At 38.7% G+C, this 26,324-nt stretch overlaps 4 protein-coding genes across 4 annotated transcripts; all 4 read left to right on the top strand.

Moving 5' to 3' along the window:
- Window positions 1-488: 488 nt before the first annotated feature.
- On the top strand, window positions 489-1,243 carry LOC103950211 (E3 ubiquitin-protein ligase ATL4-like). Its single transcript, XM_009361395.3, has one exon. The coding sequence runs from the start codon at window positions 508-510 to the stop codon at window positions 1,129-1,131; it is 624 nt and encodes a 207-aa protein (XP_009359670.2). The 5' UTR covers window positions 489-507; the 3' UTR covers window positions 1,132-1,243.
- A 4,541-nt stretch (window positions 1,244-5,784) lies between these two features.
- Window positions 5,785-17,651, top strand: LOC103950215 (brefeldin A-inhibited guanine nucleotide-exchange protein 5). Its single transcript, XM_018648194.2, is given in 35 exon segments — window positions 5,785-6,053; window positions 6,166-6,303; window positions 6,851-6,932; window positions 7,103-7,169; window positions 7,171-7,341; window positions 7,578-7,699; window positions 7,780-7,838; window positions 8,157-8,214; window positions 8,286-8,370; window positions 8,493-8,693; window positions 8,843-8,901; window positions 9,005-9,074; window positions 9,156-9,224; window positions 9,456-9,578; window positions 9,664-9,717; window positions 9,797-9,885; window positions 10,042-10,138; window positions 10,235-10,333; window positions 10,447-10,623; window positions 10,757-10,867; window positions 10,960-11,144; window positions 11,377-12,003; window positions 12,228-12,645; window positions 13,399-13,638; window positions 13,755-13,878; window positions 13,970-14,118; window positions 14,677-15,033; window positions 15,222-15,388; window positions 15,466-15,704; window positions 15,869-16,035; window positions 16,193-16,309; window positions 16,415-16,551; window positions 16,667-16,931; window positions 17,119-17,214; window positions 17,313-17,651. Coding segments are annotated over 34 exon segments (5,220 nt in total). The 5' UTR covers window positions 5,785-6,053; window positions 6,166-6,191; the 3' UTR covers window positions 17,340-17,651.
- Window positions 17,652-17,876: 225 nt separating this feature from the next.
- LOC103950214 (glucan endo-1,3-beta-glucosidase 5) lies at window positions 17,877-20,089 on the top strand. Its single transcript, XM_009361397.3, has 2 exons — window positions 17,877-18,523; window positions 18,814-20,089. The coding sequence occupies exons 1-2, from the start codon at window positions 18,171-18,173 to the stop codon at window positions 19,970-19,972; spliced, it is 1,512 nt and encodes a 503-aa protein (XP_009359672.2). The 5' UTR covers window positions 17,877-18,170; the 3' UTR covers window positions 19,973-20,089.
- Window positions 20,090-21,090: 1,001 nt separating this feature from the next.
- On the top strand, window positions 21,091-23,911 carry LOC103950213. Its single transcript, XM_009361396.3, has 6 exons — window positions 21,091-21,663; window positions 21,830-21,927; window positions 22,430-22,454; window positions 22,782-22,902; window positions 22,991-23,125; window positions 23,371-23,911. The coding sequence occupies exons 1-6, from the start codon at window positions 21,159-21,161 to the stop codon at window positions 23,579-23,581; spliced, it is 1,095 nt and encodes a 364-aa protein (XP_009359671.1). The 5' UTR covers window positions 21,091-21,158; the 3' UTR covers window positions 23,582-23,911.
- Window positions 23,912-26,324: the final 2,413 nt, after the last annotated feature.

The following is a 26,324-nucleotide window of genomic DNA, read 5'->3' as shown; positions in this document are numbered from 1 at the left end:
GGTTGCCACCCCATCTCACAATTGGTCATCAAAGCAGGTATATAAACAAGGGACGAAATTAAAAGAAAAAAAAAGGAAAAAAAGTTAGTTGTAATCTTATGGTCAGATCCACATGCTTTACCTTTAATGATGATGCATTACAAAACTTATATACTAATTCCACCTACCTAATCTACAAAACCAAACATAATCAAACCTATTTAAAACCTATGAACAACCGACCCTTCCAACTGACTCAGAAACGCACAAATCAATCCCCCAATAACGAATCAAAGGACAACGGTGACCAGTCAGCCAGTCGGTCACAATTTACAAAGCATAAAAGCAAACGGACCCCACACGCATCATCCTTCCACTTCACAACACACAAACCCACCTCTTTATAAAGCAGCTGGATGCCATTGGGAACTTCCCCTTTTCCTCCTCCTCTGCTTTTCTTCTCTTCTTCCTCTGCTTGCTCTGCATTTCTTCCTTCATATGGTTTCTTCGCTGCTCGCATTTGATCCGATGGGTTTCTTCGTCGTCGACGACGCGTCCTCGTCGGGCTTGATACTGAGCCACGTACTGTACAAAGCGGCTTTTGTAATTGCTTTGATGAGATGGGTTGTGTTCTGGGCGCTCAGACTCAGACAAACACTCTCCTCCTCCTCCGCTTCCTCCACCGCCGAGGAGGGATTTGATTTCCTACAGGCAGAGTACGATAAAGAATCTTGCTCCTCTTCTTCCTCCGCTTCTACCCAACTGATCAGGGACTGTCTGACTCAGACCACCTTCGGAGAAATCACAGAGCGGAGAGGGAGTTACGGAATCAACGGCGGCGGCGACTGCGACACGTGCGCGGTGTGCTTGAGCCAGCTGGAGATGGGGGACGAGGTCAGGGAGATGCGGAACTGCTGCCACGTGTTCCACACCGAGTGCATTGACAGGTGGCTCGAGTATAATGATGATCATCATCACCACCACCATCATGATAATCATGATGAGGATAATCAAAAGACTTGCCCGCTCTGCAGGACTCCATTGCTGACGTCATCACAGATACAGAGCCTGAGCTGGGATCACAGCAGATCGCAGCCCAGCTGGGCCGTTGAGAGACTGCTCTACCTTTTTGGGGATGATCTTGAGTTTTGATTTGTACAAGTATAATTTAACGTTATAGAGCCATTTTGGTTGAGCGAGGTGTTACTGTGTAAATTGTGATTCTTGATTAGTCCAAATTAATAAATAAATAGATATTTGTGAATTATATTGTAAGTTAAGTCAGTTAGTCGAGTCAGTGTTCTCATTTTTTAATCGATTTTTTTTTATTTTTTTACTAGCTATGATATTGTCTTGCACTCGAGTTCCAACTGATTATTATTATTATTATTATTTTAGAGGAATACGATATTTGATATTCATTGCAAGCAAAGCAATACAAGTATAAACTGACAACAAACTGAGAATAGTATGGCCTCAATGAAACCTTGTGAGAGCTTTCAATCTGATCTAAGGAAAAGGAGCGTCCCGCACAACGAAAGGACCTATCCCCAAATGTCAATACATAATCAAATTACAAGATATCCCTAAACAAATCAGGGAATCTTCCACCCACCAAACATGTAGCGTATAACCATTGCTGTGCTGTGAGCGTCAACCATGCAGCAAAGCATGCGACCATGGCTTCCATAGTCCTTTCCACACGCTTGCAAAACTAGCGTGAACCACCAGCTGAAAATGTCTCCAACAAATTGGAGGTAACTCGACGCTAAACGACGTAATCAATCTTCAGACAAGCGCTCTCCTAGAGAACCTAAGGAGACCTAGGAACCCTAGAGAGCAATTTTCCTAGGAAGACCAAGACTAAGCTATGAAAGCTAAATAAAACTAAAATTACATAAACCTCTCCCGAGGCGAATCAAAGGGAAATAAACCGAGAAGGGACCAACATCCGATGCACCCGGCCAGTGGGATGCAGGCATCCACTCACCGAAATACGAAACCGCACAAGCCAAAGGGAGCCACAACCAAATCTGGAAACCCCATCAGACCCAAATCAAGATAACCTTGAGAAGGGCAAATCCGGATATGGGGAGGAGACCCGAAATCACGGGATACGCGTGCAAAAGGTGGGGGAGAAAGCAGGGAAGGAAGAAACTAAAAGGGCCGGCGGGGTTGGCGCAAGGACGGGGAAGGATAAACCGGAAAGGGAAAGGGGTCAGGGGAAGGGACGCACAAGGGAGGGGGAGAGGGAGGTGGAAAAAAAAATCGGAAAAAAAGGCGAAGGGGGAAGGCTGGGTTGGGGAAGAGCAAGGAAGGGAGAGCTATGAAGAGGAAAGGAGGGCCTACCACCGGCCCCCAGCCATAGCCAGAGAACGGTTGTGAGGAGGGAAGTGGTAGGCGGCTAGGGTTTTTGGAATTAAGTTTCACAAATGTGAGGCAGCCACATCAGAACAAACAAGGATCTCAAATTTGACACGTCATCATTTAACGGTTTACTTAACAGATTTTCAAACGAATGTATAAAATCGAAATAAAATGATAAGTAATGTATGAAATTGAAATGTTTTAAAGATGATGTAAGAAATTGAAATCAATCTTAAATTTAAGGGGATAAAATGTAATTTACCCATAATTATTTCATTGAATTTAAAAAAACTAACCTTTTACATGGGTTACATGGGTCTTCTACATATGTGCCCCTCATTAGACCTATGATAGAGGATGTCAAATCTTTGCTGCTTTCGATCGCTAAAGCTACTGCATCCCACATCCGTCAGCCAACCCAATTCCGTAGCCCATAGTATTTAACTTTTAAATTCATGAATTCAATACTCTAAAGTCGCACTAAAAGAGAAGAAACAAAATTCATAAGGGTTGTAGAGTATGTAACAAATTTTTTAGTAAATATAACATTATATGTATGCGGTTTGGTTTGATTAGTCCATGATTTTTAAAAATTAAAATCATACTGATCTTTGCGAGTTTCTTCATGTGAATCAAATTGACAAACAAAAAATAAAATAAAATAAAATAATAATCAAACCGTTTGATTTAGCCAACTCTCCTATATAATTATAAGGTAAATTACGTTTTACCACCTCAGGTTTGAGGTCTATTTCAATTCCTTACAGCATCTTTAAAGCATTTCAATTTCATATATTTACTTATCATTTTATTTCAATTTCATACTTCCGTTAGAAAATCTGTTAAGTAAACCGTTAAGTAATGACGTGGCAAATATGGGATCCCCATTTGTACTAACGTGGTTGTCACATTTATGTCACGTGGCTAAAAACTTAATAAAATATTTAAAATATTAAAATAATTATTTAAACAAAAGTTAAAAAAAATTAAAATAAATAAATAAATAAACAAAACCATATCCCTTATCACCCAACCCTTCCTCCATCATCCACCCCTTCCCCCATCCCCCACCCCTTCTCCTACCCCACAACATTCTTTCTCTCGCATCACTCTCTCTCCCCAACTATCTCATTCTTTCTCACCACTCTCCCTCACTCGACAAAAATCCCGATCAATCAGGTCGATGAAGACCACCACCATCTCCGACAAATTTCAGACCACCAACACCGCCATTAAAATCTCTTTTTCCCCTTGAACTTATCTCTGACGTCAGTTTGGAGAAAAATGAACTCCAAACATTGATTCGACGAGCTCCGACACGGAGCTACTTTGCCGGCTAGTTTTGCCAGTGTACTGGGGGGGAAGGGGTGGGTGATGGGGGTGGGAGGGTGGGCATGAGTGGGGATTTGGGGAAGTAGGGGATTTGATTTTTTTTTTTTTTTAACTTTTGTTTAAATAACTATTTTAATATTTTAAATATTTTATTAAGTTTTTAGCCACGTGGCACAAAGGTGGCAGCCACATTAGAACAAATAGGGACCTCAAATTTCTCACGTCATCACTTAACGGTTTACTTAACAGATTTTTAAATGGAAATAAAATGATAAGTAATGTATGAAATTGAAATGTTTTAAAGATATTGTAAGGAATTGAAATCAATCTTAAACTTGAGGGGGTAAAATGTAATTTACCCATAATTACCCTTATAGCATTGTATTTAAAAAAACTAACCTTTTACATGGGTTACATAGGTCTTCTACGTAGTGTCCCTCATTGGACCTATCATAGAGGATGCCAAGTTTTTGCTGCTTTCGATCGTTAAAGCTACTACATCCCACATTCGTCGCCAAACCAATTCGTAGCCTATGGCTAGCCCGTTTTGCCCTCCATTCTGGAGGAGATAGTATATGGGTTGAAGAAACTCCCTCTTTGATTAGTGATTTAGTTGAGGAGGACAACTCCACCCCTTGCACTTCTTAGCCTATTCCTGGCTCTTTTGAAAAAAAAAAATATATATATATATATATATATATCAAAATTCATCAAAAAAAAAAAAAACTAATCGTTTACAATGAAAAAATAATTGAAGTCTAGCACATTGGCAAAATTATTATAAACTAGTATTTTAATTTGGCAAGGGAAAACATTGGGCTCGTTTGACATTGCTTTTAAAATAGTTGAAAACGCTTTTGGTGAAAGTGTTATTCACGCACTTTTTTTTTATTTTTATAATGAGTGCATTGATAGGTGATAGTGCAATTTCAGTCATTCAAAAGAATTCTCAAATGAACCTATTATTTTTTTTATGATTGAAGTACTATTCACACATTTACTTTTTTCCTCTGAGACACCTTTGTTAATTGTTGATCAAAATTGGAGAGGCAGGTGATAAGTGAAAATGTGTGGGTGACAATAGTACCCATTTCACAATGGGATCTTTTGATATAGGCACCTCAATTTTGAATTTTCTAGATCAAACATCCATGCCTTTTAGTGATTTGATTAAACTTTTTTTGTCATAATTTTGGTGCTATATGCACATTATATTGTAACAAATTTCCTATAATCTAGCCTTTTGATTACACTCTCTTCCGTTAGAGATAATTGTTAAAAAAAAAAAAAAAGTTGGTTAGATTCAATTTATTTTCACAATAATGCTACAATTTAGCAATAATTATCTACGATTGAAGATATTTTATTTTCAAAATAGTTTAAAATATTTTTAAATCCCCCAAAATCAAATGTACCGAAATGAGTTTTTCTTTTAGTACGTTAAAAGAAAATAGGATTGAGAATAGTATAAACGTACCAATACACAATGTGTACAAAATAAAATGTACCAAAATAAAAATAATGTACCAATATTAACAATATGTATCAAATCAAACGTACCAAATTGCAAATAAACGTACCCACAACTAATATATACGTAACATGTTGTACTTAATAATAATTCGTCAACAACTATACTTAAAAAAACAACAAAAAAAATATAATTTCACAAAAAATTGAAAAAATTACACGGAGCTTTTATGTTGATCACCAACTATTTGAAAAAAAGAAATAATATTAAATGTTTGCATAAAAAAAACATATTTGGAAGAAGAGAAAATATAGTTTAATTACTAAAATCTCCACTAAATAAGGAAAAATGCATCATGCAGATAAAAAGATAAATTCAAAATTTATTTTAATTTTAAAAAATAGAGGTGACTATTGGTCAAAACATTTTAATCAAATTTAAAAAAAGCATAGATGTTTAATCTAAATGATATAAAAAACTGTAAGATATTCTAATTTTTTCTTTCACAATTGACCCGGTTTTTAAACCGAAGAGGAGGAGGAACGACCTGAAGAGCAATTTACCAAATTCCAAGGGGTCAAAATCGAAATATGGTCTGAATCAGCAGCTTCCATTTATAATTTTCTACAGTTATACTTGCGCGAAAGTCTCAAAAGACACAAACCCGTCGTGGCAATGCTCCGGTAGAACGAGACCAGTAAACCAAATCAATACAAGCAGCGGTAGTCCAGAACGACGACGCATTAGATCTCGAGTATACAGTCGCATTGTGCTCGACTAGCTCCGCCTTTATCCCAATTCCCAGATCTCTGTTTCTGCGCTCTCGCCTCGCCAGTCTAAACGACGACGTCTTCGCATTTGTGATCATCTTCAAGACTTCAACGGTCAATTCGAACAAGGCAACGTACAATTCTCTCTGTCTCTGTCTCTCTGTCTCTCTGTCTCTCTCTGTCATTCAATCTTCGATTACCGTTGCACTTGATGGGTAATGGATCTTGGTATAATCCGAGTTGCAGACGTACGCTTTGGATAATTTTCAGAGATGGCGGGCGGCGCTGCTGGCGGTTTTGTGACGAGAGCATTCGAGTCTATGCTCAAGGAGTGCTCTCCTAAAAAGCATGCAGATCTTCAGAAGGCTATTCAGGCTTATTTAGGTTTCAGTCTGATTCCCTTGTGAATACACCTATACATACACATTGCGTATTCGCATGCATTTTTGGACTTTGAATGATCCGGTGTTCAGATTGGTTTCGATTTCGAGATTGTTGAATTGTTTGTTTTTTGTATTTTTAGTGTGAAATGCAGTAGTTTAGAGTTGGATGAAATCAAATTTTGTTGATGATTGCTTCGCGGGCTGGCATGACCGTATGATAGTATACTGTACGATAATGTCGGGAAAGTGTGAGCTTAGGAATGAGTTTTTGTTGGTTTTGTAATGCCTATATGTGTTTGATTTCAGCAAATTCTGGCATTTGGGAATGGTTGAATACTCAAATGTCTATTTAGGCTTTTGTAGCGTCAATGCGTGTGCTCGCTAATTTTTCTAAAGCTTCTTGGATTGGGAAACCAAAGCCTTTAGTTAGTATGTCTTGTTGATTTATTTTACTTCTGTTTATGAATGATCTTTCTTCCATTAAGGATCGGTAATCAATTTCAGTTATTTCTCTCCCTCACGTGTGTTTCTGTGTCTCTTCTCTTTAGATAGTACGAAAGAGGTCAACCAGACTCAACAAACCGAACCAAGTGAGAAGAATCAAGCTACAACTTCAGCTGGTGATGGAAGGTCTGTATTTGTTGTTCAACTATTAATCATTTTTTCTCCCTCTTACTCTGTTCCTGCTTTTAATAAGCGGACTTGCAGAATTTTTTTTATTATGTTTTTATGGGATTAATGACATGATCAGACGTTTAGGTCCACTATTTTTTACTTTTGGGATTACTCCTATTTTGTAGTTCTCCTGAAACAGAAGATGGAGCTGCAAAAACTGATACAGTGCCAGGTCAGTCTCAAACTGAGGAGGACAGAGTCCGTTGCCAAGCCGGTGATCACAACCACAACTATTTCAACTGTCCTAGCAAAGGCCGGGAACACCTTAGAAGGAGCTCAGGCAGAGCTTGTTTTGAATCCCCTACGACTTGCATTTGAGACAAAGAACTTGAAAGTCCTAGAACCTGCTCTGGATTGCATTCATGTAGGCATTTTCATTTCTTGATTTTATGATTTGTAGATTTAACATTATGTGCTTCAAGAAATTGATACTTTGCAGAATCCTTACACGAGGCATCAAGAAATTCATTGTCCGTCAGTGTCTGCATTCTTAAATGATTAGTCATTTGTTTGTGCTATCATTACGTATAGTTGTTGATTTTATAATTCGTGCACCTACCTCGTAATAGCTAACTAGTACTTCAAATTTCATAAGCACAGAAACTCATTGCATATGATCATTTAGAGGGAGATCCTGGTCTAGATGATGGTAAAAGTGTACCACTGTTCACAGACCTTTTGAACATGGTTTGCAGTTGCGTTGACAACTCATCACCTGATAGGTATGTGCCATGTGCATTGGTTGTTTTCCCTCAATATATGTGGTTTGTTATTCTTACTTATTTTGAGAAATGATGTGCAGTACCGTTCTGCAAGTGTTGAAGGTTCTTCTTACTGCCGTGGCATCCACGAAGTTCAGAGGTACGTTATCGGGGATGTTTGGGTATCAAGTATAATTTTTCTAGTTTAGTATATGACTTCTATAGTCTGCTCTTAGTTGGGCCTTTTATCCCTGTAAATGTACTCATGTGTACAGTGGTACTGGGTCCTTTCTATGTTTTATTCATCGTTAGTATGTGGATATGGTTTCTTGCTTTGCACAGTCATGCATATACAGTCAGCTTATATTTTGTCAATCACTGCATATGCATTTTTGGTAATGGTTCATTGTGCCTTTTTCTTTGCGGCAATTTTAGTGCAAGAAAATTTTCTTTTTATTTAAAACCTGTTCAAATGCAGTACACGGGGAACCTTTGCTGGGAGTTATCAGAGTGTGCTACAATATTGCTCTGCACAGGTAATTTTAAGTTTATATAAAAGATCCCATTTTCAAGTTCAAGCAGTGCTAATGTAAGTTTGGGCTTGTAGCAAGAGTCCCATAAACCAAGCAACGTCAAAGGCAATGCTTACACAGATGATCAGCATCATATTCAGGAGAATGGAGACTGATCCGGTATGGATTTGAATTTTCAGTTCTGAATGCCTTTATCTGTAGTCTCTCATACAACTGTACAGGAGAGGCATACATTTTAGTTGTTTTACCCTTTATTCTAGAAAGTTTGTATATTCTTGCAGGGACTTGAGGTTGCATCAACTGGTTCTGTTGGACATATAGAAACCATTTCAGGACAAAATTCAAATACAGAAGCTGAAGAAACTTCCTCAGGACAAAGTGAGAAAGAAATGACTTTAGGAGATCAACCTAACCAGGTCAAAGATACGCCCATTGCATCTGTTGAGGAACTTCAGAATCTAGCTGGCGGTGCTGACATCAAGGTACATGTTTTTCTTTATTTATCTATGTTGTCAAGAATTTAGCAGTTTAAGAAGCTGTGTTTTCCACAATTACTATGTATCCCCATTCTGGCTATTTTATGTAGCCCAAGTTTTCTTTTTACTAAGATTGTCGCTTCTATTTTGTTTAGGGCTTAGAGGCTGTCCTGGACAAAGCTGTGCAACATGAAGATGGTAAAAAGATAACCAGGTTTGGATATGATTTTATACTTTAAGATATCTCTTTCTTAGTTCAATATACACCAAATGCTTTTTACATTAGATTGCTCATAACTTATTGTAATTTCTTGTAGAGGGATTGACCTCGAGAGCATGACCATAGTTCAACATGATGCTTTACTGGCTTTCCGCACGCTTTGCAAGGTTGGCATTTTGAGCAATGTTTTCTAGCTGTCGACAGAAATTCCTAGCCTCCTTCATGAATCTTAAATTTATTGTTTGCAGATGGGGATGAAGGAAGACAACAATGAAGTTACTTTGAAGACAAGGATTTTGTCTCTTGAGCTCTTGCAGGTTATATTAGTGATTTAATTTGTGCTTGTATGTGCATGCTTTATAGATGGATGCTTAACATGAAAAAACAGGCGATATTGTTAAGTAACCGAGAGTAGTATTTAAAAGACAATGGAAGGAAAAAGAGTGATTTGGGAATGCCGAATATGATTTTTTATATGCTTAAGGAGCATTCTTGATATTTATGTGCACTGTTTTATAAATAATGTAATTAATTATATGGTATTTCAGGGTTTATTGGAAGGGGTTGGCCATCCATTTACTAGGAACTTCCATTTTATTGACTCGGTGAAAGCATACCTATCATATGCTTTGTTGCGGGCTTCAGTTTCACAGTCTCCTGTCATATTTCAGGTTTACATAATATCTTTCTTCCATGCAATTTTAGTGGAGTATGCTATGAGATTAGTGCTTCTGATTACGCGTTTCCTTCCTGCAGTATGCAACTGGAATTTTTTTAGTGCTATTGTTGCGCTTCAGAGAAAGCCTCAAGGTGGGTGTATGATTTTGACAAATAGATGCAAAGCTTACCTTGAAATCTTCAGTTCCTTACACCAACAAGTTTTGTTCAGGGTGAAATAGGCATCTTCTTTCCCTTGATAGTTCTACGATCACTGGATGGCTTGGATTTTCCAATTAACCAGAAATTAAGCGTTCTTAGGTATATTGTCTTCTCTGGTTGTTACATTTGTAGTATTATGCACATGTTATTCTCATTTATATTTGGTGGCAATGGCATTCACTTTCAACACGTCTTAGCAGAACCTCATGATTCCTTATTCCTTATCTGGTCTTCTAACAAGGTTTTGCTTTGCAGGATGGTTGAAAAAGTTTGCAAGGATCCTCAGATGCTTGTTGACATATTTGTGAACTATGATTGTGATCTTGAGGCACCAAACCTGTTTGAGCGTATGGTACAATTTTACATACTGTCTCACAATCTTTTTCCATCCATTTTTTTTTTCTTGTTCATCTAATACATCTGCAATGTTTTCTGATTGTTACTATAGGTTACAACTCTATCCAGAATTTCTCAAGGGACTCAAAACGCAGATCCAAATGTGGTTGCTGTATCACAGGCAACCTCAATTAAAGGTTCATCTCTTCAGGTAGGTTTAGCAATTTACTCTCTTCCCAGATTTATCATAAGTTTATTCCTGCTAGATATTCATTGATGGTACCAGAGGTTGCTGGATGACCCCTTTTTCCTTGACCTTGCCAGTGTCTCGTGAATGTGCTTAAATCACTAGTTGATTGGCAAGAGTCGCGTGTAGAATCAGAAAACCAGAGTAATAAGACTCGGTCTCTATATGGTGAAGCTAAAGAATCTGTTGATGTAACTAGTAACTTTGAGAAGGCTAAAGCTCATAAATCTACATTTGAAGCTGCCATCTCTGAGGTAATTAATCTGTATCAAATTTCTTAGCTTGATTAACCTGGATAATATATATTTTCATATAATTATTATGTTTTTTCTGAGAACTGATTTGTTGCTACTCTGGAACTGATTTAGAACATGAATAATAATGCAGTTCAATAGGCAACCAGTAAAGGGTGTAGAGTATCTGAAATCAAATAAATTGGTGGAAAATACACCCAGTTCAGTTGCCCAATTTTTGAGAAGTACTCCCAGTCTGGACAAGGTGGAAGCTCTGTTCTTATATATGTTGCTTTTTCTACAAAGATACAGACTTCTTAGTACTTGAATGAATTTTTTTTTTTTTTTTTTTTTCAGGCTATGATTGGGGAATATTTGGGTCACCATGAAGAATTTCCCCTTGCTGTGATGCATGCTTATGTAGATTCCATGAAGTTTTCAGGAATGAAGTTTGATACTGCAATTCGTGAACTTCTTAAAGGATTCAGACTTCCAGGGGAAGCTCAAAAGATAGATCGCATCATGGAGAAATTTGCAGAAAGGTATTGGGGGTGTCTGAATTTTTTGTTGCTGTCAGTTTCCTTAATTTTGTATATAAATGGATACTGAGTATGCTTGCATGCCCATGTATATGATTCTAACATATGTAATTCATGTATCCCTTGTAAATGTGTAAAATCTAATTTCTGACTGAATGTGATTCAGGCATCCACATTGTACTGAGATTATATGCCATTTTTATTGCTTGCCATGTTTAATGTGTTGCATGTGCAGATATTGTGCAGATAATCCAGGTCTTTTCAAAAATGCAGACACTGCATACATTTTAGCATACGCGGTTATAATGTTGAATACTGATGCGCATAATCCAATGGTGTGGCCAAAAATGTCCAAGTCAGATTTTATACTCATGAATGCTGTGGATGATGCAGAAGAGTGTGCTCCAACTGAACTTCTGGAAGAAATCTATTTTTCAATTGTTAAAGAAGAGATAAAGATGAAAGATGAGACTGCTGGTCTTGAGAAAAGTGGAAAATATAAGCGAGAAGGTGAAGAGAGAGGCCGCCTTGTCAGTATCCTTAATCTGGCTCTTCCCACAAGTGCGCTGTCCGTTGATACTAAGTCTGAAAGTGAAGCCATCATTAAGAAAACACAAGCTATATTTCGGAACCAAGGAGCAAAAAGAGGGGTCTTCTATACTGCACAGCAGTTAGAGCTAGTAAGGCCTATGGTTGAAGCTGTAGGTTGGCCTTTGCTCGCTACTTTTTCTGTTACAATGGAGGAGGGTGAGAATAAGTCGAGGGTTGTTCTCTGTATGGAGGGATTGAAAGCTGGAATACACATTACACATGTTCTCGGAATGAATACCATGCGATATGCCTTTTTAACATCTCTGGTCAGGTAAAACAGTCTCGTGTTTTCTTCTGCCAAATGTTTCCACATATTTGCATCTATTTATTTTGTTGTTTCTGTTGCCATTCTAAGAGTGTGTGTGTGTGTATATTATATTTATGTATTGTGAAAAATATGTATTTAACGTGGAAAGAATTGTGTTGTGTATCACACTTTTGAAATTGAAGCAAACTTCATCTAATGCTAATTGAGCTTTGGATTTTGGATCTCAGATTTACTTTCTTGCATGCTCCGAAGGAAATGCGTAGTAAAAATGTGGAAGCACTGCGAACTCTACTATCTCTTTGTGACTCAGGGACTGGCTCCCTTCGAGATACATGGAATGCAGTTTTAGAATGTGTTTCTCGGCTTGAGTTCATTACTTCAAATCCCTCTATAGCAGCAACAGTCATGCAAGGATCAAACCAAATCTCCAAAGATGCTCTTCTTCAATCTTTAAGGGAGTTGGCTGGAAAACCTTCTGAACAAGTATTTGTGAATAGCGTTCAGCTTCCTAGTGATTCTGTAGTGGAGTTCTTCACTGCACTCTGTGGTGTATCAGCTGAAGAACTAGAGCAAACCCCAGCTCGTGTGTTTAGCTTGCAAAAACTTGTTGAGATCAGCTACTACAACATGGCTCGTATACGCATGGTATGTTTTTATCTATCGAAACCTTCATTTTACTTGTAAGTTGGATGGTGAATCTTGAGAAGTCTGTTGCTGGTAGTCATGTGATGATCTATAGTAAATTGACTAATGTCCTTTATTGACCGTTGGATGCCCTTTGCACCTTTGGATTAAACAATAGAAGTTAGCCCTGTCTCATCTCATGAAATCCCCCATTCCTCTTGGGGGTTGGATAATATCCTTTGTTTCTTGCACAATCAGTTTCTTTTTGCAACAGAAAAAGCTGGCACCATGGGTCAATGTTTTTAAATGTAAACTGTGGGCCACTTGCTTATTAAAAATCTAAAACTTATCGGCTACTATGGCAAGCTTAAGGAAAATCTGGATATTCTTTGTCCTTTATTTCATTTAGTTTAGTTTCACATCAATATATGAACCCCAGCCTACTATCTTGGATATTTGATTGGTTCTTTTCGTTGGATAACCCTAATTTACCCTTTGATTGGGTTTTGTATTATTTGATTGGTCCATAGATTAAGCCTCACACCTTGATTTGGTCACTTCAAGCATTCCTATGTTGGCATGAATAGCTCAGTTCATACTTGAAGTTGTTCACTAAGGAAATTGATTCATGACGTGTGAAGTGTGACTTAGCCTAAGGTGTTTGTTAGCATGAAGATGACCATCATTAACCGCATGTCATGAAGTGTTATTTTGTTTTGTGCTTTGGTTATTTTTATTTTCTCCATATTTTGAATGTCTATTAATGCCTTACAGGTCTGGGCTAGAATATGGTCTGTTTTGGCAAACCACTTTATTTCAGCTGGGAGTCATCATGATGAAAAAATTGCTATGTATGCAATAGATTCCCTGAGGCAGCTTGGTATGAAGTATCTGGAGCGGGCGGAACTTGCCAATTTCACATTCCAAAATGACATTCTTAAACCTTTTGTTGTTCTTATGAGCAATAGTCGAAGTGAAACCATAAGGAGCTTAATAGTTGACTGCATCGTTCAAGTATGTGTACATAATTTACTTTCCTGATTGCACTCCTTTCTTCTTATTAACCTTTTCAGTATACAACTATCCTGCTAGACTGCTACAAACAAAATTGATTCTGTTGCCTTTTTCAGATGATAAAATCCAAAATAGGAAGCATCAAGTCTGGATGGCGTAACGTTTTCATGATTTTTACAGCTGCTGCAGATGATGAATTGGAATCAATTGTTGAGAGTGCATTTGAAAATGTAGAACAGGGTAACAATTTCTCTTACATTTTTTCATTGCATATTTGATGTTTTTTCTCATCTTCACATTTGTGGTATATATGATATGGTGAAATTTGCAGTTATCTTGGAACACTTCGATCAAGTAGTTGGAGATTGTTTCATGGACTGTGTCAACTGTCTTATCAGGTTTGCTAATAATAGAACTTCACACCGTATAAGTTTGAAGGCTATTGCACTATTGCGCATATGTGAGGATCGTCTGGCAGAGGTTTGTTAGTTTTTTTGGTTTACTGCATGTTGAACCTATCATTTGTATATTAACATAGTAACATTTCCTCTGTGTGAATGCCTTTTCATTCATTGCATGTTGCTTTCACATATGTCCTTCAGCATTTGTGTTTGCCAGATACTGTAAATAATTCCTGAACTATGTTAGAAGTAAATTGAATCCATAAAAGTTCAGGTGAAATTTATAAATTGAAATGATTGGGTTTGACAATTTATCTTATAGAATATTCCAATTAGCTTTGTTAGGTTGTCAGTATGACATGACACAGCAGGTGGTTAAGAAAAAAAGAAGAAAGAAAAAGGGTTACTTAGCTTTTTAATTTACTTTATTGATAGTCTGGTGACTGGCTATTTAGCAAAAAGAAGAAGAAAAAAAACACTCAGCACTGTTCTTGGGTTTCTTTTCTGTGGATGGTGGTGGTGGTTGTGGGTTGGGTTGAGATCTGTGGTTCGATGGTGTCTTCCAACTTGCTTGTATTGATAGCTTGTCACGTTGCTATTGAGATCTCTTCGTTTAACGCTGGTCAATTTATTTCAGGGTCTTATACCTGGTGGTGCTTTGAGGCCTATTGACGTAAATGTGGATACAACTTTTGATGTGACTGAACATTACTGGTTCCCAATGCTGGCTGGTCTGTCTGATCTGACATCAGATCCAAGACCAGAGGTCAGAAGCTGTGCGCTTGAAGTTTTGTTTGATCTACTGAATGAGAGAGGTAGCAAATTCTCATCAGCATTTTGGGAGAGCATTTTTCATCGGATCTTGTTTCCCATATTTGATCATGTGAGACATGTTGGAAAGGAAAGCTCGGTTTCCTCTGATGATGTATGGTTCCGTGAAACAAGCATTCACTCGCTGCAGTTGCTTTGCAACCTTTTCAACACGTTTTATAAGGTAGTTTGAGCTAAATACTAGATGTATAAGGTGTATTAGACCATTGGTAAAAAAATAATAATAATAATGCAGACTGTATTATCATATCTCGGTTCTGGTGGTAAAAAATATTAAAAATCTTTAGTGCATTTTGAAGTTGGTGTTCCAAAGATTTATCGTGTAAATGTGGAAATATTTCGTTTGTGCAGGAAGTATGTTTCATGTTGCCACCCCTACTCAGTCTACTTTTGGATTGTGCCAAAAAGACTGATCAAGCAGTTGTTTCATTATCTCTGGGTGCACTTGTGCATCTCATTGAAGTTGGAGGACATCAATTTAGTGAGAGCGACTGGGATACATTGTTGAAAAGCATAAGGTCTGAATTACTTATTGTCTTGTATATTTCGTGGTTGTTCTAACTTCTAATACTATTCTTTTTATTATGACAATCAGAGATGCTTTGTACACAACGCAACCACTTGAACTGCTAAACGCTTTGGGATTTGAGAATCTGAAGAACAATAATAGGGTGCCAACCGGACATTTAGAGGTCAATTCAGGTGATAGCCCTTCCATAAAGTCTGATTATGAGGGAGTGGATAGCCGTCAATTTGAATTCAGTGATAATGGAAGAAATCCAGTATCGGTTAAACAAAACTCGGGGGTGCAAATGAACACGGATGGATCTGAAGGTCAGGTTTTAAGATGTGTTTACGGTAGTTTGCATTTATAAAAAAATATGCTTCACAGAACTCTCTAATTACTGATTACTACAATTTATTTCCTCTATTAATAGAACCTAGAGAGTCAATATTTGTACTAAAACTATGATTGATGGAGATAAGTTCTACTGTAGGCCTTCCATCACCATCAGGAAGTGCTTCAAAATCTGCTGAAGGTCGAAGCCTCCAACGGAGTCAAACAATAGGTCAAAGGATTATGGACAATCTCTTTCTTAGAAATCTTACTTCTAAGCCTAAGGCTATTCCATCCGAGGTTTCAGTACCATCTTCTCCAATTAGGGTATGATCATATGATGTAGCATGATATTAATTTCTGCAGGATTTATAGTTCATGCTGTTAGGCCACAGAGCATCCAGATTTAGTGGCTATTTTATGTGTATATATGCTTCCGGATTTCCATGCCTTTATGATGTGTTTGATTCTTCTGCTGCATTAGGTGACTGAGGCTGTCGAACCTGATATCAGAGATGAGGAGGAAAGTTCACTGTTGGGAACTTGTAGGGGCAAATGCATCACTCAACTTTTACTTCTTGGTGCCATTGATGGTATTCAGGTTTGCATTTTGGATTTTTTTTTTTGGATCACATTTTTGTCATTGGTTTCTGTAAAGAAAGTCTTCGAGAACTGTTTGCCTAATAAAATCGCTTGCAATTTGCAGAAGAAATACTGGAGCAACTTGAAAACACCACAAAAGATCGCTATTATGGATATTTTGCTGTCTGCATTAGAGTTCGCAGCGTCGTACAATTCATATACCAATCTCAGAACACGCATGCACCAAGTTCATGATGAGAGGTAGGATTAAATCTTGTAGGCAAATTATTTTCTTTTGCTATGGAATTTTCTTCTTGAGGACGATAGTTTGTTGGACAAAAGAACATAGTTTGTGACGATTTCATCTTTTGGACAGGCCACCTCTGAATCTTCTCCGCCAAGAATTAGCAGGAACTTGTATATATCTGGAGATCTTACAGAAAGCAACCTCTGGGTTTAGTGCTGACAAAGAGGGAGAAACTAATGGTGAAGAGAAAGTTGAAGGATTAGCCGAAGAGAAGCTGGTGTCTTTCTGTGAACAGGTACTCAGGGAGGCATCTGATTTGCAGTCCAGTCCTGGGGAGACTACTAATATGGATATTCATCGGGTTCTGGAATTACGATCTCCAATAATTATCAAGGTATAAAGAGCCATTTGGACTATTTAAACATATTGTTAAAATCTAGAAGCCACAAAATTTTCGTGGTTTAGTGAATTCACCTCCTTGTGCTTGTTTAATGGACAATATTTTACGGGATCAGGTGCCCGTGAGTTTTGAATATTTGCAGTATTAACAGGTGAATATTTGCTCGCTGTTTTGGTTTCAGGTGATTAAAGGCATGTGCTTTATGAACCAACAGATTTTCAGACGGCATCTTAGAGACTTCTATCCGTTGCTTACAAAACTCGTATGCTGTGACCAGGTAACTAAATTTGACATTCCATGTTCTTACATCATTTCATTACTAATTAGAGATTATGATATGTTACGGGAAAACTTATATTTGCTTGATTCATTCAGATGGACTGTTCGCGGAGCTCTTGGTGATCTCTTCAGGGCACAATTGAAAGCACTTCTGCCATAAGCTACTTTCCCCGTGTTGCCACTTTCACGAGAGACCCAGTAGAAATGATTTTCGACATCACTGCTCCATACGCTGAAGGTCTAATTTTCATTTTACCCGGTAAATTTTGTCGTAACGGTATAATGTAGAGTTAATAGGAAAGTAAAAAAAAGAGAGTAAACATGTTTGTTTTGCATCGGCCTCTTATTGTTCAAAATCATCTCCTCCTTTTTTGGTTGTGGTGTAATTTAAAGTAACAAATGATTAGTAGATTAATTACAAACATCATTTGTTTACGTTGTTTAAAGTGCTTTTTGGAGAAGCACCTGCAAGCACTTTTTCAAAAATCATTTAAATTTTAAATTTGTTTGACATGCTTCTAACAAAAGCATTTACAACTAAATCGCTTATGAGCATAAGTGTTTTTTACAGAAGCGTTTTAAGACGACCCTACAACAAAAAAAACACTTTTTATTTATTTATATTATTTTATATCTTTTCAGTTTTCACAAAGCGAGAATAATTCGAAAGGGACTTTTCCCCATGCAGTTGGGAAAAATGCATTGGACAGACATGCCAGTTGGGAAAAAGGCATTCCTTCCATATGGGTTTTTCGATTCCCATCCGGGAAGTACTTCGCACAAAAAATGTTGGTTTACAACAAGTTCACTCTATTCCTTTCCCTCCCAGAATCCAGTTTTCCAGTTAAACGTTCATCTGATTCCATCCCCTTCCTCTCATAAAAGGACATTTTCGAGCCGGTAGAAATATGCTCGAAAACACGAAGATTGAGGGTAAGGGGGCGTAAGCAAAACATGGGTTTCCATTTCCAGTGCTTGTGGGTTTTGTTGCTCTGCTTAACCGGCGAAGGGTTGGTGAGAGCGTTGCAGGGTGCTGGTGGCTTGGCATGCAACTGGGGAACCCGTTCGACACATCAGTTGCCGCCTAGCATTGTCGTCAAGCTTTTGAAGGACAATGGCTTCAGCAAGGTGAAGCTGTTCGAAGCTGATGTCGGGGCATTGCAAGCTCTAGGAAGGTCTGGCATCCAGGTGATGGTGGGGATACCTAATGAGTTCTTGGCACCACTCGCTAGTAGTGTTACTGTTGCTGAGAAATGGGTGTCTCAAAATGTATCTTCCTACATATCCAAAAACGGCGTCGATATAAGGTAATGACTCAAAATATTCGTGCTCGTTTTTTCATATACTGAAATTCCGAACTCTTGTCATGAGTGTGAGGTTAAATGCTCTTATACAAGGGTTCCACACAATTCTATGCTGGCCCACCTAATATCGTAGAGTTGCATTTTTTGCGAGTGTGGTCCACCTGCCGAACACAAGAATTTCTCCTATGTCATGTACGGAATAACTGCAAAAGAAAATAGTCACACCTAACCACTAAAAGGAACATCCTCTCTAATTTGAAATTGAATTATTTTTCACATGTGAATCTATGCAGGTATGTGGCTGTAGGCAATGAACCTTTCCTCCAAAACTACAAAGACACTTTCTTGCATACCACGTTTCCAGCACTCCAAAACATTCAAGCAGCCCTCATAAAAGCAGGGCTAGGGAGACAAGTGAAGGTGACGATTCCCCTAAACGCCGACGTTTACCAGACTGACAGCGGCCTTCCCTCCGGAGGCAACTTCCGGTCTGACATCCACGCCCTCATGATGTCCATCATGAAGTTTCTAAGGGACAACAATGGTGTGCTCACCATCAACATCTACCCTTTCCTCAGCCTCCAAGCCGACCCCGACTTCCCGAAAGAATTCGCCTTCTTCAACAACACCGCGAAGCCTGTTGTCGATGGCTCGATCTCCTACACCAACGTGCTTGATGCCAACTTTGACACCTGCATTGCCGCCCTTGAAAAGAACGGCTTCTCCTCATTGCCTGTCATTGTCGGAGAAATCGGATGGCCAACGGATGGTGACCCTAACGCCAACATACAAGACGCCCGGCGGTTCAATCAAGGCCTTGTAAACCGAATTCTTGCGGGACAAGGCACCCCAAAGAGGTCAACCGCGCCGGAAATTTACATATTTGCACTCATAGATGAAGATGCCAAGAGCGTTCTGCCCGGGAATTTCGAGAGGCATTGGGGGATGTTCAATTATGACGGATCAATCAAATACCCATTGGACATTGGTAGCGGAAAATCTTTGGTTCCGGCGAAAGGGGTGCGATATTTGGCCAGACAATGGTGTGTAATGTCGCCCGACGCGAGCACTTCCGATCCAAATTTAGCTCAAAGTGTCAACTACGCTTGCACTTACGCAGATTGCACAAGTCTTGGATATGGATCTTCATGTGGAATGCTTGATGCTAAAAGCAATGCCTCTTATGCTTTCAATATGTACTTTCAAACCATGGACCAGCGCAAAGGTGCTTGCAACTTCTCTGGTCTTTCGGTCACTACAAATGTGGATCCAACTCCGACTCAGAATGGTCAGAGGAGTTCGTGCCGGTTCGAGATCATGATTGATCTCAGGAAGCACGAACCGGCTCGACGGTCTCCTGCTTTGCCGGCTGCCGGGTTGAGAGAGCAGAGCTCCTACAAAGTTATGATGGGGTTACTTGTACTTGTTCTAGTGTCCACATTGATCGTCTAATTTTTCCCCACCACTTGTATATTTTAAGGGTTGCTTTGCATTACATCAATGTTGATTTTTTTCCTTGATTTGTGTTCTTGCCATTATAAATCCCCTTTCTATTGAATTGACGTTGTTTTATAAATTAGATTAGCTAATTACATTATATGACGGTTCAACTAAAAGTTGACTTGCTGATCGAACAAGTACGAGAAAATCTTAACCATCTTTAGTTAGATGAGAAATTCTTATATTTTGCTTATGTGTCTAGATAAAGTGATTGTCTGACCGCACACGCTAAACACTCGCTAACTCTATTGTGTTTGCTGCACTGTACAAGCCTCTCGACCCAAGACTTTCTCTCAATTGTAGATATAAGGTAATTCACCTGATTACAAAGCTTATTCTCTAAAAAAGTACATGTTAGATATTACATTACTTTAACAAATGAACACTATAAAAAAAAACGACTTCAAGCCAACAAGTTTCTTGCGGGGGTGTGTAAACAGAGAGGTAATGACAATTACAAAGTTACTAATCTAGTAGCTGGTTAGGGTTACTCTAAATAAACACGAAATAACATCAATTTTCATATCCGAAGCAAAATCCAAAATAAGACTCCTTTTCCCTTCAATGGCCAAGAAAACAAAAATGAAGCAACAAGAGGAAACGAAAAGAAAAGATAGAGCTGGCCCACCACCAGCAGAAAACATGGAGACACAATCAGAACCGTCAGATCACATTCGTGTGGGTCCCATGCTCGATAAACACAGATATGAACAAAGAAAGTTACAAGGGGGATGGAAGGAATCTACTTCTACTTCCACAAATTGAATTATAAAAAAGAAAATCGGAAATCAAGGCCGAGTTTCCGCTTTAACCACTAATTAATCCTCTTAAATTGAAAATTACTATAAAACTAAACAAAGAAAAATTAGATTATTTGCCAAATTTATAGGGTTGGATCGCAGCTCCTGTGAAACAAACAAGGCGGAGATAGCTTCCAATTTCCATGCTTTATATGAAATTACGTGAATATTCTTTGGATATCACCTTCCCAACCTCGTGGATCTCGTGGGCGACTCACAGGAATCATCCCCCTACGTTTTGGGAGTTGGGAATTTCCCAAATCGGCAATTTCTAGGGTTTATGCTGCAATCTCTGTGAATGTTGGGGTCTTGGGTGTGAGGGGCATTTGGGGATCGTTATGTTGTTGTTGAGAAGGCAAGGCGTCGATCGCTTCCTCTTTGCAAGCTCAAAGCACCGACCTTTGCTCCTCCATCGCCGCCAGCACCTTACAGGGGCCATGGCGGCTGCTTTTACGGGTAGCCATAGTGGTTGCAGTGGGTTTCATTCCCAAGCTCAATGGCCGCCGTCCCATTTTTCCGCGGACCATTCTTGCAAGTTTGCCAATTTTCCGGGGAAAGCTGGTACTTTTCCTGGGAATCTGAGGAATACAAGCATTGGATGCAATTTTGCTGTGAAGGGGTGCTTGCAATCTCAGCATCATCCCCACCATCAGTCTCATGGCAATAGCATTAAGCGTCATCCCAATGCTCAGTTGGTTCGTGATCATGAACTGGAACTCCGCAGCCCGGATGCTGTTGGATTGGCCTCCTCAAATGGTTGCCAGGAGCACGGAGGCCGGTCCAGAATCCCACACCATCCTTTGCCCGGTGATAAAATCATTGTCGCAGTCGATGTGGACGAGGGTATAAATTTATGTGCATTGAGTCTCATTCTCTGTTATGATCTTTGTGTTGTCTTCCATATTTGCCAACTAGGGTTTGTCTTGATTTAACAATATGAGAGAGTTTGGGAGTTGTGTATTAGCTGATATATGGTTGTTATTGTTTGAATGCTGTTTTTGGTGAGCAGTATTGGGAAACTTTGTCTCGGCTCTCAACCGGTTTATTGCTGATCGTTACTCTTCCCACCATTCAGTTTCAGATTACCATGTGTACGAGTTCTTCAAGGTATTGCCTGCCAAGTGCCAACTAGTTGGGTCATGATTTTGGACTTCTTACGGTCATGCAGTGTGGTTGTTGGTTTGCATCCTTGTGTGCCATATCTCGGAATAGTGAACCTATGAGTTGTTTTGAGGACTGAGTGTGCTATGTTGCAATGACTATGCTGGCATTTTATGGTTTAGTATGCTGGTGGTAGTTGGCGGTTTACGTTGTATTCTCAACACAGAGTCTATAATACATCATGATCTTTCATTTATACTTCAATATTGTGTAGTAATATTGCTTTCCCTCGTACATTCCTCCTAGCCTGTTTGATTGAGTTTATTTGAGTTGAGTTGTTACTCCAGAAATCCGAGTTCTTATAGTATAAGGTGCCAGTTCTGTTTGGTAGCAGGCTTTACGAATATATATTATACATTTTCTGTTGCCCTTTTCATTAACATGCATTCTTCGGAAAATATTTACATTTTCTTGGACATGTTCTGACATATCATATTTTTTGTTGCAGATATGGAACTGTTCACGTGATGAAGGTACTACAAATGTGTCCATCTCTGCCCTAAATCACCGGATTTGTTTGGTTTCATGGTCAAATTTTTATTGCACCTCTATTAATTCAGACATTTGAATGAACAACCGACCCTTAGAATTAATTTGTCTCAGTTTTGCTAACAATTTGATTATTTTTTAATTTTTATGTCATTCGTTGGATGTAAGATAGCATTTATTAGAAACGTATGCTCCAATTGATATACGTTTTGAGATTTTTGCTTAAATTTTACCTGCACTTCTTTCCCTGCCATACCTTTTTCCCTTCTTTAAAGCAGTCATGATTGGTAATAATTACTTTGTTTTGGCAGCCGATATTCGTGTTCATGAGTTCTTTAAAACATCATATTTCAAGGCCGGGATCCACCCACTTCCAGGTGCTCAGGAGACCATTCATAAGTTGTCAGATTTTTGTGACCTGTCAGTTGTGACGTATGTACAATTAGCTGAGTTCATTTTATTATTATTTTTACCAGAGCATTCAGTAACTTGATATTTTGGCATCTATGTGCATTATCAGGTCTCGGCAGAATGCAATTAAGGACCACACCATTCAATGGATCGAACAACATTTTCCAGGGCTGTTTCAGGAGATTCACTTTGGCAACCACTTTGCTTTAAATGGAGAGTCCAGGCCTAAGTCAGAAATATGCAGGTTTGCCCATGAACTACTTCAGCTGGTTTTGAACATGTTATGTATTTGAAACGTTTCAGTATGCAACTTTCAAAGCTTTTTTTCCTTCGGTTTTTAGAACCTACAAATCCGCTTTTCAAGTTTCCTGTTCCGGTAATGATTCATGTTTACCTGCTTGTTGGTTTTGTTGACTACTATCTTCCTCATAGGACCCTATACTATACATAGTATAGCGGATCTCTGTTCTGATGACGTGTACTTGTCAGGTCCCTGGGAGCAAAGGTTCTAATTGATGACAATCCAAGATATGCACTCGAATGTGCCGAGGTGGGGATCAGAGTTCTACTTTTTGATTATGAGAACTCATATCCTTGGTGCAAGACCGAGTCTATTGATCAACACCCCCTGGTCACCAGGGTTCATAACTGGGAAGAAGTCGAGAAGCAGCTGATGACAATAAATAGCATAAATTCATAGTTTTTCTTACAACCCGTTACAAGATTGGCCGCCAATTTGTCAAGGTATGTTGAGAACATGGAGTGCATCAGAAGGATGCTACAGAAAATATCGTTGATGATCTCTATTCTTTGGTGACCGGACAAAATAGGGTTGTCCGGTGAAAGTTTTAGTAGGACAATTGTGAGAAGTGATGATATCATTACCCCCACTTCTGGATAGGGCTTGGTTTCTTCTCCTTTTTCTCCTTATTATTCATTTAGAGGAGAATAGGGTAAAAGGAAAATTCCCAAGTTGTAAATATGGATGATGTCGAAAATTCTTGAATAATCCAAAATTTTCCATTATTTATTTGTGACCTTGCATTGTTCTTTAGGTTTGCTAGTAGTTTTGTATTCGCCATTACTGCTGCTGCTGTTAATGCTAGAACGACGGAGATGTCGGATTTTGTTCTACCCCTAATGTTTTGCTTTTGACAACCATGAAAATGCCTACACACTGCATTGAAGTTATGAATCCGTTGTTTCTGAATTTTGTTGCACAAATTTGTACAGCATTACAGTTTGGTCAAGTTCGTTTGAACCCGACACTATGACCGGCTCGGTTGGATAATCACATAGCATTCATGAAGAACTCAAGTATTTGATCTGATCAAGGAGCCCTGTCGCATAATTGGTATCAAACGCTTCCGTTCAAATCTCTTCTCCCTTGCGCCGGAGTGATACCAGGCAGCCTCATACCGGCAGCAGCGCGTCAAATTTCAAGTCGGGACGGTCGATCTTTGTCAATTGTCAGGAAAGACAAAGAATGATAATTCGGATCTTGATTCCATATGCTTGTAGACATAAGGTTGCAGATATGGGCTTGGAACCTAGAACCCACCACCTCTCAACCCACCCAAATACCCAATCACATATTATGGGGAAAAGATTTTGGTTTGCAATCTCGTTTTTTCTCTCTGTACTCCCCTTTTTATTTTATTCTTTGATTTATTCAATACAACGGTTAGAATAAAAAAGTGCAGAGGGAAAGAGTAAGTGAGGAAGTGTAAGGCCATCTCCAACCGAGGGCTGGCCAGAGGGCTCGTTTTAGCCCTCTGGCCCTCCAATATTCTTCAAGATATTAATATTTTAATGAACAGTATAGGGCCCAATTTGCCTCCGTCTCCAACCGAGGGTCAGAGGGCTCGTTTTAGCCTTGTCATAAAAAACCATCTCCAACCGAGGGCCAAATGGCCATAGGGCCAAACATAATTTATTATTTAAAAACTACAACTTAAATGTTGTTAAATGTTTTTTTTTTATGTTGTATAATTTTTATGTTGGTTAATGTTATTAATATTGTTTAATGTTGTTTCATGTTACTTAATTTAATTTAATGTTGTATAATGGCTTAGGAGGTTATAGAAAAAAATAGAATTAAAAAAAAAATATGAAACAAATTTTGTGAAATAATTGTGACATCCCACATCGCCCAGGGGAGTTTAAATGTATATTCTCATCCCTACCTAGCACGAGGCATTTTGGGAGCTCACTGGCTTCGAGTTCCATGGGAACTCTGAAGTTAAGCGAGTAGCACGCAAGAGCGCTCCCATGATGGGTGACCCATCGGGAAGTTCTCGTTTAAATTCCCAGAAACAAAACCGTGAGAGAATGGTAAGCCCAAAGCGAACAATATCGTGTTACGGTAGTGGAGTCGGGCCTGGGAAGTGATTCGCCCCTGGCCGGGATGTGACAATTTGGTATTAGAGCCTAACCCTGGCCGTGGTGTGCCGACGAGGACGTTGGGCCCCTAAAGGGGTGGATTGTGACATCCCACATCGCCTAGGGGAGTTTAAATGTATATTCTCATCCCTACCTAGCACGAGGCATTTTGGGAGCTCACTAGCTTCGGGTTCCATAGGAACTCCGAAGTTAAGCGAGTAGCGTGCGAGACCACTTCCAGGATGGGTGACCCATCGGGAAGTTCTCGTGTGAGTTCCCAGAAACAAAACCGTGAGGGAATGGTAAGCCCAAAGCGGACAATATCGTGCTACGGTAGTGGAGTCGGGGGCGGGAAGTGATCCGCCCTGGGCCGGGATGTGACAATAGAAGTTATAGGAAAAAAAATAGAATTTAAAATAAAATGAAACAAATTTTGTGAAATACAAGTTATAGGAAAAAATGAAATTTAAAAAAAATTTGTAAAATAAAAGTAATAGGGAAAAAATAGAATTAAAAAAAAAATGAAAAATAGAAGTTATAGGAAATTTTTGTAAATAAAAAATAATAATAAAACTGTTAAAAAAATATTTAAAGAATTCCTGTTGGTTATACCGACAAGAAATCCAACATAAGCAAAAAAAAAAAAAATGGCCAGCCCTCTAGCCCTCTTCGATTCCGTGGGGCCCTTTCAGGCCATCTCCAACTGATGGCTGGCCAGAGGGCTCGTTTTAGCCATCTGGCCCCCCAAGATTCTTCAAGATATTAATATTTTAATGAACAGTACATGACCATATTTGCTTCCGTCTCCAATCGAGGGCCAAAGGACCAAAGGGCTTGTTTTAGCCCTATCACAAAAAACCGTCTCCAACCGAGGGCTATAGGGTCAAATATAATTTATTATTTAAAAACTACAACTTAAATATTGTTTAAGTTTCATGTTGTTAAATGTTTTTTTTTATGTAGTATAATTTTTATGTTGGTTAATGTAATTTAATGTAATTTCATATTGTTTAATGTTGTTTCATGTTACTTAATTTAATTTAATGTTGTATAATGGCTTA

This window comes from the organism of the source record quoted next, unplaced genomic scaffold, assembly GCF_019419815.1.
Source record: "Pyrus x bretschneideri cultivar Hongxiangsu unplaced genomic scaffold, Pyrus_bretschneideri_v1 Contig1, whole genome shotgun sequence".
Lineage (NCBI taxonomy): Eukaryota > Viridiplantae > Streptophyta > Magnoliopsida > Rosales > Rosaceae > Pyrus > Pyrus x bretschneideri.
The sequence above is the reverse complement of the archived record's forward strand: the minus strand, read 5'-3'. Positions and strand labels throughout refer to the sequence as shown.